Source organism: Python bivittatus, unplaced genomic scaffold, assembly GCF_059951505.1.
Source record: "Python bivittatus isolate LINGU-HERP-01145 unplaced genomic scaffold, Pbiv_v1 ctg000340_np1212, whole genome shotgun sequence".
NCBI classification, from domain to species: domain Eukaryota; kingdom Metazoa; phylum Chordata; class Lepidosauria; order Squamata; family Pythonidae; genus Python; species Python bivittatus.
In genome coordinates this window covers 15,069,130-15,083,768 of record NW_028277056.1, presented here as the reverse complement: position 1 = coordinate 15,083,768, position 14,639 = coordinate 15,069,130, and the positions used below count along the sequence as shown (strand labels likewise).

The 14,639-nt window shown below is 37.9% G+C and overlaps 1 protein-coding gene across 3 annotated transcripts in view; it reads left to right on the top strand.

Moving 5' to 3' along the window:
- The window catches only part of TRPC6 (transient receptor potential cation channel subfamily C member 6), a 63,378-nt gene extending 50,120 nt beyond the window's left edge, over positions 1–13,258 (top strand). For all 3 annotated transcript variants that reach the window (XM_088140608.1, XM_025167453.2, XM_088140609.1), the window contains 7 exons: positions 541–774; positions 1,555–1,819; positions 3,363–3,558; positions 4,661–4,864; positions 7,197–7,280; positions 8,356–8,431; positions 10,650–13,258. In XM_088140608.1, coding sequence (XP_087996734.1) covers positions 541–774; positions 1,555–1,819; positions 3,363–3,558; positions 4,661–4,864; positions 7,197–7,280; positions 8,356–8,431; positions 10,650–10,801 — 1,211 coding nt within the window. In that variant the 3' untranslated portion in view covers positions 10,802–13,258. The remainder of the gene's footprint in view (positions 1–540; positions 775–1,554; positions 1,820–3,362; positions 3,559–4,660; positions 4,865–7,196; positions 7,281–8,355; positions 8,432–10,649) is intronic.
- The last annotated feature ends 1,381 nt before the right edge of the window (positions 13,259–14,639 follow it).

The following is a 14,639-nucleotide window of genomic DNA, read 5'->3' as shown; positions in this document are numbered from 1 at the left end:
GGGGACTGATGCGATTGCCATCACTAAGTGATGCAGTCATGTGACATCACATTTTATGACCGCATCACTTAGCAATGGAAATTCCGGTCCCAATTCCCGTTGTTAACCGAGGACTACCTGTCTTAAGCAGTGGAACAGCTTGCTTCCTGGAGTCATAAATGCTCATCACTGGAGGGATTCAAGCAAAGGTGGGAAAGCCATTTATTTGGGATGGTCTGAGGACTGCTTCCTTGGGTAAAGACCTGATGTTTCTATAATTCTACAAGGTCAAGTCCTTTCTGTTCCTCTCTTTCAGAACTTTTGGCAGATGAGCTCCTTGCGGCTCCTTCTGCCACTATCAAGTAAAACAATAAGTTTGACAAAAAGACCAGTGATGGAAGGGATGCAAGACAAGCCATGGCCTCTTTATTTCCTGCTGAGAAGTACAAATATACTATGCAAATCTGCAGGTTCAAAGTCTTCATCTTTTTGTTCTTTTTGATGTAAGGAGGGGGCATGAAGTTTAAAGCTAATGTCCTGTCCTCTTCTTTCTTATTTTAGGTATGATATGGGCTGAATGTAAAGAAATTTGGTCCCAAGGTCCCAAGGAATACCTGTTTGAGTTGTGGAATATGCTAGATTTTGGTATGTTAGCTATTTTTGCAGCCTCATTCATTGCAAGATTTATGGCCTTTTGGCATGCTTCTAGAGCCCAGAATATTGTTGATGCTGATACAGAGATGAAGGACTTGTCAGCTGCAACATTGGACCCCAGCATAAAGTACTACACTTTGGGTGAGCAGTTCAGATTTATATTGTAGAGCTAAACTAATGTTCTAATTCCTTTCAAATATGAATTTATATTATTCAGTCCTATAGTACACCATATATACTCACATATAAACCCATCCACAGATAAGCTGACCCTCAATTTTTTTAACCAAAATTGGCTTATCATAGAAACTGAACAGGATAACACCACATAAATGTGTCTTTTTTTCTTTAAAGTAAAAGAGGTATACTGCATAGTCATGAAATTAAATTAAATGCTATAAATTAAATATCAGCAAGACATTATAAACAAGCCCATTCCAGAAAACAGACAGCAGTTTTTAAAACATTTTTTTCAAAATTTGATACTTTCCAGATGCAATGGGACAGCAACTCTCAAAATTCTAGCCATCATGGCCTTCACTGGCTGGGAGTTGCAGAGAGCTGCAATCCCAATTTATATTAAAAAACACCAGGTTATAAAACGTTAGTTTAAGTCTTTATTATGAGAATCCATAATTTATTCACTAATTTCATCCACCACACTCTGCTAGAAAAGTGAAGTGTTCATTACAGACCTGAATGTAAGCAGTATTGAAGACAAAGGGAAACAATTCTGAAGATTGTTCTAGGAACTGAGTTCCAGAACAAAGGAAGACCCCTCTATTTTTCCCAAGTGCTATATTTCATACAAGGTTAAATGACACCTAGGCTGCTGTGGTTCACCTAAACTTTTGAGCAGGCAAGTAGAAGGACTAAAACTCAACACATTAAACTAAAACTCTTATATTTGTTTCTTTTTAGCGAGAATAGACTGGGATCCATCTGACCCTCAGATCATATCCGAAGGCCTGTATGCAATTGCTGTGGTTTTAAGCTTCTCAAGAATCGCCTATATTTTGCCAGCCAATGAAAGTTTTGGACCCCTGCAGATATCACTTGGTAGAACTGTGAAAGACATATTCAAGTTCATGGTTATATTTATCATGGTTTTTGTGGCCTTCATGATAGGAATGTTTAATCTCTACTCCTACTACTTGGGGGCAAAACAAAATGAAGCATTCACTACGTAAGTTAATGCTCGTGAAATCTGTGAATGATTGTATTGGAAGGCACTCAGTTGGATCAAGCCCTTTAGCCTTTGTAATGAACTTAGTGTGAGCAGGATGTATTTAACTCCCTTGTCATAGTGAGCTGTGGTTGCCAACCCCAAAACATTTATTTGCTGTACCATTTTCTGTGCTGTTAATAGTGATGTCTTCAAACAAGTGAAATCAGATTAGGGGAACCTTTTTATGAATGGAATGAGGAGGAATTATTGCTTTTAACCAGAGTGATTATTTCATACTACTGTATCTTTGAATGCCAGTAGATGGATTGATTAAGATTGAGAAAGCAGAACTATGGTACCTGTATGTATTCGTAAGAGGAGATACTATGCAGAGGATGCTTTATGAAATAGATACTTTTCATATTCTTTACTTTGTGTACATGCAAAGTTCAGTATTCTTATACAGATGTATGAGCATGCAGTCAGTTCATCTGTTACGAGTATACAGACAGTCCTATAATCCATCATCCAGCACAGAATATTGTTAAATAAATTGGAGAGGGCTGTATCAAAATCCATACTATAAATTGTTCCAGTTTAGGCTGTCAGCCAGCTATCCACCTATGCCCTTCATCAAATTTTGTTTTTTTTACTCTTTCCCTGATATATTTCCCTTCCTCCATCCAGTATTTTATGCTAACGAAGTTCAGTTCTAATTGTGCTAATTTGCTTTTTCTTTATATTCTTTCCCTCCCATGTTGGTGTTTTTGTAAGCATTAGGGTTTTCCCAGTCCAGTATTGATCTTGTGTGTGTGGGTAGTATCATTGTGGTTTCCTCAGGACTAACACTCAGAAAAATTGAGGTTGCTGTTATTATGTAAAAGAATATTAAGAAAATGTCCGAATTAGATAATTACAGAACATAGTCATTTCTTTCAAACATCCTAAGAAAATGTAAATATGTAGGAAAAAGGAAGGCAGAAGAGGGGGAAAAAAAAAACTGGGTCAGGATAGTGGTACATTTTATGACTGGAAACTTTTCTACTTTTGACATGCCAAACTAACTGCAGTTTTTTTTCCTGTTTTTTCAAGCAACACCTGATCATGTCTCACTTGAAATTTTAAAATTGCTGATGTTCATGTTATTGTAATTTCTTTGATTGTTGTAAGCCACCCAAAGTCACCAAGTATTGGGTGGCATATGAGATGATGATGATGATGATGATGATGATGATGATGAACATACATGCGTATTCATAGACAGTTAAAATCTGCAAGATGAAAGGTATGATGTCACAATCCAAACCACACCCCTTTTGGATGATAATATGGTGTCAATGCAGGTACAGAAATGGTGGGTCTTGGATTGTGACAATGCACCTTCATCTTCCAATTTTTGACACACAAATACATAGACACATATCCTACAGACACCCTGGTGACATATCATATTTTCAAGTACTATTAATTAAAGATAGGCAGGATGCTGTTAACACAATTCAGTTTTTCTAGATCTTTTGTAAGACTTGTTCACACTTCTATGTATTTTTTTTTTTTCCAGAGTGGAAGAAAGCTTCAAGACTTTGTTCTGGGCAATATTTGGACTTTCTGAAGTGAAATCTGTTGTCATAAATTATAAGCACAAATTTATTGAAAATATTGGCTATGTCCTTTATGGTGTTTATAATGTCACCATGGTTATTGTTTTGTTGAATATGCTTATCGCAATGATAAATAGTTCCTTCCAGGAAATTGAGGTAATACTTTGATTAAACTGATATGGACTTTCCTGAGAGATAGTAAAATGTTGCACATATTCTTAATTAGGTAATAGTAAACAGTAAACAGACACAGGAAGCCTTGTAGCATAGATGCAGCCTTTGTTTGAGCTAATAGAGTTTTTCTTATAAACTAAAACTATTACTATTCATTATTATTAGTTAGATTTACTGCTCTGTTGATAGTTAAATATGAGTATTCAGCAGTAAAACTATATATTTGCATCAGTATTCTGTTTTGGTCAAGGCTTCTTCTGGAAGACTGTCACCAGGTCTATGTTTGTGACCTTCCTGAATGCTTCTGGGTGTTGCTTTCTGGGATGACAGAATTATGGACTGGCCAAATTCAGCAAGGCTTTTATGATACTTTTATGGCTAGTTTTAGACACTGTAATTCAAGAAAGATGTTGACACACTGGGACATGTCCAGAAGAAGACAAAAGAGATGACGCAGAGCCTGCATACTAAGGCCTCTGAAGAAAAGTTGAAGGAGGTTAGCCTGGGGAAAAGGCTATTAAAAGATGGTGTGATACCCATCTTCTGAAGCTATAGTCATCTGCCATTCTAGAGGTTAAGAGATAAAAGAGTTCCCTAAAATAAATTTTGATTTTGATTAAATGCTAGAAAGAATTGCCTGACAAAATGAGCTATTAGATTATGGAAAAAGAGGTATTTTCAGCACTAAGCAAAGAAGTTTTTATTTCCCAGTAGTAAGCAAAGATGTTTCATTTGAATCAAACAGTATGTTGATTTTTAACATCTTGCTGTTCAGAAATTTGTGTTGAGGCCATTGCCTTTATGGCATTGTTTTAGTGTCGTGCATTTTAATCATTCTAATGCATTCTATATTTTAAATGTATTTGCATTTTATTTATTTATTTATTTAACAATATTTATAGTCAGTTCCAAAACCTAATATAAGTCACCCTGACAAAAATGTTGATTTTGAATGGCATATATTAAAAATTGTGTGTGTGTGTGTGTGTGTGTAGGTATTTGGAGAAATCTGCAGCTCTTTAAACAAGTATATGTTCTCTTCTAGGTAGGTAATTATTGATAGACTGTTTTCTCTGCCTTCCAGGATGATGCTGATGTAGAATGGAAGTTCGCAAGAGCGAAACTCTGGTTTTCTTATTTTGAGGAAGGCAGAACGCTTCCTGTACCTTTCAATCTGGTGCCTAGCCCCAAATCTCTGCTTTACTTTTCACTCAGAATAAAGAAGTGGATTTTTAAATTACTGTTTTGCCATAAGAAAGGTTTTCAGGAGGATGCTGAGATGAATCAGGTAACAAGCTGCCACATTCTAGAGCTACATGTTTTTGATAGTATGAGTTGGAGGAGGAACTGCATGCTATTCCTAAACCATTCGATACAATGGCTGCCTCAGGATGTGTGCTTTTAGTAAGTAAAATGAATGGCTATTAACAGTGCTACCCTACTGTCTCAGGAAATGAGGTAGCATATTTAGCATTGTTTAAAGTCAGCTTTCAGACCATTAGACAATCGGAAAGTGTGTGTAAACTAAGTACATCCTGCCACCACGTGTTCACAGAGTGCAATGCAATGTACATTCACTTGGCCTTTTTTCCTACAAAGTTAAATTTAAGAGCCAGTCTTGAGATATTACTATATTGAATTGAAACTGCGCAGCTACCTAATGAAACCTTCTGCTTTTATGCCTTACTCTCAGAGGGACTGAGAATTATTTCTGACTTTCTCTTAGTGGTGGTTTTGAGCTTTATGGTAGGAGGTGCCTGTTACTGCCTGTGGTCCTGATCTTGAAGCCTCCTGACTTTTTGAATTAGAAAAATCTCCATGGAAGGTGTTCCCTTATTATAACTTCCTTTGGGATTGAATGGAAGAAATCAGGGGAACAATAGACTGCTGAAGAGATAATTTTATGGTGAAAAATAGGAATTAACGCACGTCTTGTTGACCTTAAAACTAAACAGCTGCAAATGCTCCAAACTTATTTTCTGAAACAAATTTAGAAAGGAAATTCTCTTTCATGAAAGAGAATTAGAAATGAAAAAGTGCAGGATAATTTTTATGCACAGCACTACAAATAACTTCCTATAGAGAATCTGTGTTCATGTTTAGATTCAGTGAGATGATGTTCCAGGGCATGAAAAATAGTCCTTCCTGTGAAATTTTGCTTCCTGAAAGCTGTACTTCCAAGAACTGAATTGCTAAAACAAAAATCAGGCTATATATCATACTTGCCACATGGATTAAAAATACATGTTTTAGATGAGATTGTAGTAATTATGCAATAGTGGTAGGGAAAAATGGAGGCAATCCTGGTTGAAATCCTTGGTCCATTCACTGAAGCCTGTATTTAGCAGGATATATGCATGCAAGTAGAATTAAGCTCATTAAGAAGGTCTGTAGATGGAGATCCAAAGGGATAAGTCAGGTTTATTAAGGAATACTCCAATAAACAATTTGCGCCTTTAAGTTTTCTGTCCTTAAAATAAGGAAAATAAGAAGAAACAAAGAAATACTATTTTCTTCCTAAGAGTGTCAGTCTTCCAATCAGGGGAATGCAGAGCAGAGAGAGAAGTGAAGAGGGAGTTGCTCGTTTTTTCTCTTCTAAAGTTCCTAGGGCCTAATAAATAAAAGGGTCAGTGTTATGGTGTTATGGGGATCATGTCTAATAGTTATTATCCTCAGAATGACAGCTTTCTCTTCCTCTATCATGTTTGTAGCTAAAGTTCTAGTCATTTGGGAGAATAAAAAATCACTCCACCATATATGAAATGTGATTAGTTTTTGGAAATCCTTTGGTCTGTGTGGTCATGTTCCTCAGCATTAGTAGTTTAAGAGAATATAACCATGTTAGTTTAGTGAAGCAGAGAGTCTGGATCCTTAAAAACTATGATCAAGTACCTAGATAGAAAATAAGATAAAACACTGGATACAAAAGGCCATGAAATGAGAGGGAAATAAATGAGAACGATATATCTATACAGAATCCAGTTGTTAATTCACTGCAATTAACAGGAATAAAATAGTACAACTTGAGTTGACAGGATTAAATAAAAAGATTCATCCATTCTTCCTTGGCTTATATTTGGGGTTCCCTATTTTCCCATGGCTGTGAGAGCTGGACCATAAAAAAGGCCGAGCGCCGAAGAATTGATGCCTTTGAACTGTGGTGCTGGAGAAGACTCTTAAGAGTTCCCTGGACTGCTAGGAGGTCAAACCAGTCAATCTTAAAGGAAATCAACCCTGATTGCTCATTGGAAGGATCGATAATGAAGCTCAAGCTCAGATACTTTGGCCACCTAATGCGAAGAGAGATCTCTTTGGAGAAGACCCTGATGCTGGGAAAGATTGAAGGCAAAAGGAGAAGAGGACGGCAGAGGATGAGATGGTTAGATAGCATCACTGAAGCAATGAGCATGAAACTGAGCAAACTCAGGGAGGCAGTGAAGGACAGGAAGGCCTGGCGCAATATGGTTCATGGGGTCACGAAGAGTCGGACACGACTTAACGACTAAACAACAACAATTTTCCCATATCTTTTTGAAAAATGCAGCAGTTAGAAAAAAGGAAGAAAAAGAAGTTGGAGTTATCTAAAAAAAAACCCCTTCCCATCATTTCCTCTTTTTCAGGTGGACCAAAATAAGCTACCAAGTATAAGAAGCACAGATGATCTCAACTTAAACAGCTCAAATAATCCACAGAGACAGTATCAGGTAAGATCCAGATTTTAAGAGGAAAAGGCTGTTGTTAAATAGAATAGAAACAGATAGCCCGGGTTTGCACTTCATGCTTAATGATCAGTTAAAGACGTAGCTATTTATTTATTTTGTGAGTTAGTGTGTCATGTAGGACTACCAGATCTGGATTGCAGTACTTAGGATGACCACTAGTTGGAGGCAAAGGGCTAGGTTTTTCATTATACTTCTGTTCTTACAGCCCAGATCTCATAACCCAGCGTGTTTGGTTAGTATGGTTTGGTGTATTATGCAGATCTGAAAAAATGGGTTAATTCAGTAAATTACAAATCTATTCTGAATCCTGCCAATTGGAACCATCCAGGAAATTCAACAGACAAAGATCTGCAGAATTTTAGTATAAGGCATAAGACGTATTCAATCTCATGTAAAGAAGTCACAAAGTAACTTGGGGGAGGGGTTGACTATGAAAATGCCATAGAGAAACCCTTCCCTCGGGAATTGCCATGATCCAGTTGAATCATGGCAGTTTATGAATTAACATAAAATCTCCACTAGACCACTGAGTCCAATCTCCTGCTCTCTTCAGAAATCCAAATTAAAACATCTAAGACAGATGGCTAAGTCTCCATTTCAGTGCATCCAGGGAAGAGATCCCACCACCTTTTTGAACAAGTGGCTAACTGTTCTTACTGTTAAATTTTTCCTAACTTTCAAGCTGGAATCTCTCTCTGTATAATTGATCTCTATTATTCCATGTCTCGTTCTTTGGGTTAGTAGACAACATCTCTTGGCCTTCTGAGTGAATCCCTTATTGGGTTGTTTTGAATATGGATCTCCTGCATCACATTCAATTTGGGTCAATGGAAAAAATATAGGAAAACAGTTATGAAGCAGCAAATCCTACTAAAATCAGTGGGACTTCTGAGTTAATATAGTAAATATACATGACACGGTAGTACTTGTGTGGGCATCAGCCTGGTCATTGTAAGACTCTGCATAGTTCCTGGAGAACAAGCCAAGCCTTAGTCAGTTTTTAGGACTGGGGTGCTTTCATCAGTGCTAAAAACATTTTTATGCTTCTCTTTTCTAGAAGATTATGAAACGTCTTATTAAACGATATGTACTGAAGGCTCAAGTGGACAAGGAGAGTGATGAAGTCAATGAAGGTGAGATTGTAGAATGGATATAATTACAATATCAGACAACAAAGATTGCTGGTTTGCTTATATCACCAAATCTTTGTCACAAAATATTTTTAATATATGGTCTATACTAGCCTTGTGCAGACCTAGAAGTGTCTCCTCAAGGATCATGCTGTCAAAGATTCATTAGCAAACTGATGTATAACAGAAGCACAGTTTTCCAATCATATCTGCAGAAAGCAGAAAATGTAAGGGCTGGACAGGACCTTGGAGATCATCTATCCCAGCCTCCCAGCCCAATGCAGGAATCCATTGTTATAGCAAGGTGTAGTATGTTGAGTCTTTTGTAGGTTTAGTGCACCTATAAATATAATCTCTCCTCCCCACCCCCATACATACATACATACACACAAAAATCAAAATCTTCCCATCCTGCACAAGTGCTAACTCTTCTCTTGGGGCACTGAAAATCACACTTATTTTCCCAAAGTTTGATCTGCTGGTATATCAAGAGGTCAGTATTCCTTTGGCTAGTGTGTGATTTTAAGGGTTCAGAATTAAAGGGGTGCATTTGGGGATGCTGAGTGACCAGCCCTGCACAAAATGTGAGGCTCACTCCAGAGGGCTTCCAAAGCTTTGGGGCAGAAAGAAATAGGGATCCTGAGCAACAACAGGAAAAGAAAATGTTACCACCAACTGGCTGAAGCGTGAGAGGGACAGCAGATGAAGGAGTTGGAAGCAAGGGCTAAGATATTCCAGTTCCACTAATAAACAAACTATAGCTGAGCTGATTATAGGGGAGCAGGTCTCTCTCTCTCTCTCCCCCCCCCCTTTATAAGAGGAACAGTAGCTTAATGGAAAGCAAATTTGAGAGAGAGAAACATTGCAGGAGTGAAGAGGAAGCGTGCAATTGCTCTTCACATTTAACCAAGTGTTAGGAGAATTGCTAGCATTGGCGCTAGTGATATTGATCCTCGTAGCGCTGAAATCAACCAACTGCAGAAAGATACTGGAGAAGAGACCCTGACTTCTGACCTCCATCACATGTTCAAGACAGTGGATAGTGGTTGGCTTTCCTGCCAATAGGTGACGTTGGGTAGGAGGGGAAGCAATGGTTGGGATCATTCAACCCCCCCGCCCCTCCAAAAAAGTTATATGCTGTGCAGGTAGCGCCACCAGCAGACTCAGTATAGAGGTGCAGTACAGGTTGACTGTGGAGGGCAGCATTTTTATATATCTATAAATTTTCCTCCTGGCTGTGTGTTTCAGCCTGCAGTGGATCCAGAAACCTGACCCCTGCAATTTGTAATCTGTAACGGGATATACAATCTCAATCTGCAAGTCACAAAGTGAGCTCTGGTCGACGTGAATGGAACAGCAGTTCTCCCGTTTACTGCGAAACTAAAGAAAGTAGCAGGTCTCTGATGTAGAAAATGTTGGAAGTTTCCAGACAGACTTGAATTTTTAAAAGGAATTACAGGCTGAGCAGCCAGACTGTCCCAAGGCCTTAAATTGTGCTTTAATACCAGAGGCAAAATAAGATGTGAAGTTGTTGGAATAACAAGGCCAGTTAGCGTCCTCTCTGAACTGTATAAATGTGTTTTCCAATCTAATCCTTCCCTGAAAGTTGAGGATAAGACTTGAGAGAGAGAAGTATATCTCATATCACTCTGAGCCCTTTGGATGAAAAGCAGGGCATAATACAAACCAACAAATGAAGGCTCAGACTTTTTCTTGTGCAACGTGACAAATCAAAGCAGAGGGCTACAACTTCCCACTTAAAAAAAAAAAATTAGAATGTCTCTCAGATCAGGTGGCATTCTTGGAAACAAAGATGATACTGGAACCTGGTGCCCCCCCCCCAAAAAAACACCATTAAGTTAAAAATAATTCCTGTCAAGGATCCATATAGACGTGAAGGACAAGGATCCTGATGTCAATATAGCTGATGGTTATCAAATACTGGAGAAGCTGTCCAGAATAGTGGCAGAGTTCACTCTGCTTCAAGATCCAACATCAAGCCTTATTTTTCTTATTGGGAAAGATTCCCTATTTCTGGAGGGGGAAAAAACCCCCCATCTCTTTTGCAAAATAGATTCATTATTATAAAAAATAATAATAATAATACAGAAGTTTTATTACCCTCATTGTTAGCCTTTTATTTATTAGCTTTCCCCTCTGGAAATAGGCCCTTGATTCCTTCTTTCCTTCTGGTGAGCCTTCGATCTTCTCTCTCTTACAGGTGAACTGAAAGAAATTAAACACGACATCTCAAGCCTTCGATATGAGCTCCTTGAAGAAAAATCACAGAACACAGAAGAGCTGGCAGAACTTATCAGAAAACTTGGAGAGAAACTGCGTATTGAGCCGAAGCAGGAACAAAGTAACAGATAACACGAGCTTCTTTCTGAAAAGGAAACAAAGCAGAAACCCTCCAAGCTGGCAGACCCAATGAAAGCCATATCAGTTTGATCTCCCCTCTACTCTTCTTCAAACTTAATTGACACTTCCACAGCAGACATAGAAGCAGATACATCTTGAATGGATTTTTTTTTATTCGTAATGGGAAAAGCAGCATTTGACCGAGTGCACCAAAGGAGAGGGGGGAAAAGAACCGTTCAAAAATAATCTTAAAATTAAAGACGACCTAAAACGTGGTTTCATAAACTCTATGACTTTAACTGCTGGGTTCTGATAACATCAAGTTCGTTTTCACATGTACAAATACATTCAAACACACATACCTTATATCCTACATGTATCTGTAATTATAGTCCATTACAATCCAGTGAGGTTGCAATAAGAGTTCCAGTCTTAAAAAGAAGAGAACTAAACTCCTTTAACTAAACAGATAGAAATATAATTAAATTGTTAATTAACCAAAGAAATGAATTTCAGTGTCAGTAACGGCTTAGGGTGGATGAAAGATAGGTTCAGTAGAATACATCTAGGAATTGTGATGCTGTTCTAGCATTACTGTACTACAACACCGCATGCAGGCACCGCCATACTATTGTAATGTAATTTCTCTAAATAATTTCTACAATAGCAGTTTAGTTGTCTTGGCCTAATGAAAAAGTCTTAAGAGACCTAGTTCTCCCTCTCAGGAAATTACCATATGCAGCATTTTTTGCAGAGCGGGCTAAATCATAGCATGCGGGACAGAACAGAGTTACAATAACCATCTCACAAAAAGTTTTAAATTGCCAAGTTTAAAAAAAAAGCTGAATAAGGATGTATCTATATATATAAATTGTGTCGGGAGTATATTTATATGTTTAATATAAAGTGCATGAAGCTGTTTGCATGATGTGATAAGCCGGATTTGTTCATTATCAGGAAACACGCATTTCTCTCTGGGGCTTGGAAATATAATTAAATTGTTAATTAAACTGAAATTAAAGTGAAGAAATGAATATCTAGGTATGAAACTTATGGCTTATTCTGTCACACAAATGCAGTGCAGAAGCCATAAACAGCTGAGGCTCAAAAGGAGGAATGATTGGGGAATATATGGTTGGTACCAAAAACCATAAAATACATTTTTTGGGGGGGGCAAGACTTTATATGTGAGTATTTATACATTTGCCTCACTCTCCTCCTTGGCCTTCTAAATAGAATTTCAGCATTAATATCTTGTGCTGTGGAGTGGAAGGTATAGATCCAATCTAAATCTTTCAGTTGGATTTATTTCTAGGCAGTATTGGAAATACTGGAAAATATAAATTTGTCATCATCCACAGCTACATTAAAATACTTACTTTAGTATGCAATTTAGTAAAAATCCTAATATTTACTTTTAAAAACATACAAATAACCCGTATGTAGGGTTGTTTTTTGTTTTTTTAACATTTGATCAACATTTTTGTAGGCAACTTTCCCAAATACGTGCTCTGTTTTGGATTCCGGTTTCTCACATGTCTTGTCTTTTGGTGTGAAAGTTTGAGCGGAGAATGCAACCAGAAATGGAACCCGTTCACTCCTCAGTGTAAGCTGCTTCAATGCATTGTGGCTGTGTGCTTTCACTGAAATGTGTGTAGATTTCTTTTGCAGACCTAGGTCCTGCACGTGAATCTTCATAAACAGATATCAAGTAGGATTGTTTGTCCACTCCACAATCCTCAAGAATTCAAGGAGCATCTTTTCCCAACAATTGTTCTGAATGTGTTTTGTAGCTAGAATGCCAGAGAAAAAACATGTGGTTTCCTGCATTCACTTTCACTCACTGAGGTTCCTCGAAAGATAAATTAGGGCTACCAGATCTAGAAAAATGGTAAAAATCATTTATTTATAATCATGTAGGCCAATAAGCCAGCAAGAGAAGGGTTAAATATCCCCATTATCTCCACTAATTCTAATCTGTCATAATAAAACTAAACAGATGAAATATGTGTATCCGAATAAACTCTACTCGCTTCATTTCTGTTGGAATGAAGTTGCAATAAAATACACAAAACAGCCTGAAAATCAGGTAGGAAACCTGGCAAGAGAAAACTGATGAAAAGTGCCTCTATTCTTGTCCTTGGCATAGACTTTGGTATCCACCATCTCCACCAGCTGTTTTCTATTTGTATGAGTCATCCTCTTTGACTCACACTCAGAGTAAGCAGGGAATAGATTATTTGGCTATATATTTTAAGCTCTGACCTTTTGCAAAGAGATTTCCTTACAGACTTCTGAATGCATTTAACCCTACAGGGTATCTTAATGGTGGGGCAAAGCTGGTGGGGGCAAAGACCTTGGCAGAGGCATCAGAATTGAAACTATTTTAAATAATGCAGCGTTGCATTGAAGTGCTGTGTTATCTCTGTTGACAAACTTGTACTTGAGGAATACAAGACCAACAATATCTCTTTGCAGAGCATGTCATGTATGGTAGATTATGTTTTCTGCTAAGCCAAAATGTGTGTGTGTGAGTGTGGGAGGGAACTCAAGGACTTTGACTAAGAGGTTGAGTTAAACAATGCATGTGTATTTTGCCACAAGTATTTATAGAAAGGAGTAATGAATTAGACATTCTTTTGCTACCCACATTGGATCAGCAGACTGTTACTAATAGTGACACAGCCTGTTAAGACAAAATTATTATAGTTCACCAAAAAAAAAGGTGAAGAGTACTTGGGGTGATACCTTGTAGCCAAAGGGCAATATAGATCCTCAGGTTTCAGTATTGCACCAGGTGGATCATGCAACAGTGAGAAAGAAAAGAGAAAGAAATGAAACCCAGGTGGGTATTTTTACCTGGATCTGATGAATTGATTGATTGATTACATGCCACCAAGTCCCTGTCGACCCTTAGCAACCATATAGATAGATTTTCTCCATGATGATCTGTCCCTAACCAGGTCCTTCAGCTTTTCCAATGGTTCACTGATTGCTATTGTAACTGAGTCCATCCACCTTGCTGCTGGTCATCCTCTTCTTCTCTTTCTTGCTACATTTCCCAGAATCAGAGCCTTCTCCAGAGAACTGGGTCTTTGCATAATGTGTCCGAAGCAGATAATTTGAACCTGGTCATTTGTGCCTCGAGTGAGAACTCCGGGTTGAGATCAGATTAACAGGAAACTAAAAAGGTTTTGCTTGGAGGCTCACCAACTTTAGCTGCAAAATAAAATTCAGAAACAAAGGAAAGTGAACCATCTCCTCTCCCATCAACCTTAACATAGCATAATAAGGCAAGAAAAAAGATAAAGGAACTGTGGGGAAAAGAGACAAAGTGAGGAACTGTATAAGTCAATTGAGACCCGTGACGGTAACAGGCACAGGGACTTTGATACACATTCCATTAAAGCCTAGGTTCCCAATGTCCCCACCAGTCTCCATGTTCACCCAATTTCATTTCAGTTCTTAAAAGAACAAAACAGCATTCTGCAAAGCCCAGTACAATGCTTGACCTTAAAATTTCCAAGACTGCTTTTGGACTCTGCTAATATCCTAGACACAGCCTTAGAAAAAGCAAAGGGTATGGAGCTGCAACCCAGGGCTTTCCTTGGACATTTGTCTATCTGGAAAAAGGACAAAATGTTCTGGCCAACAAGATCAGGCCCATAATGTGAGGAAATATCAATACAATCCTCTCAAAATTACAAATACATTTACCAGCTGGAAAAAAGGTAAATATATTTAATAATGTATTAAACGTAAACTGGGTTTGTTTTGCAGATGTTCTTTTTATGGCCCAACAACTATAGATGTTATGTAAATGCAACAATTGCAGTTTATTCAATTAACC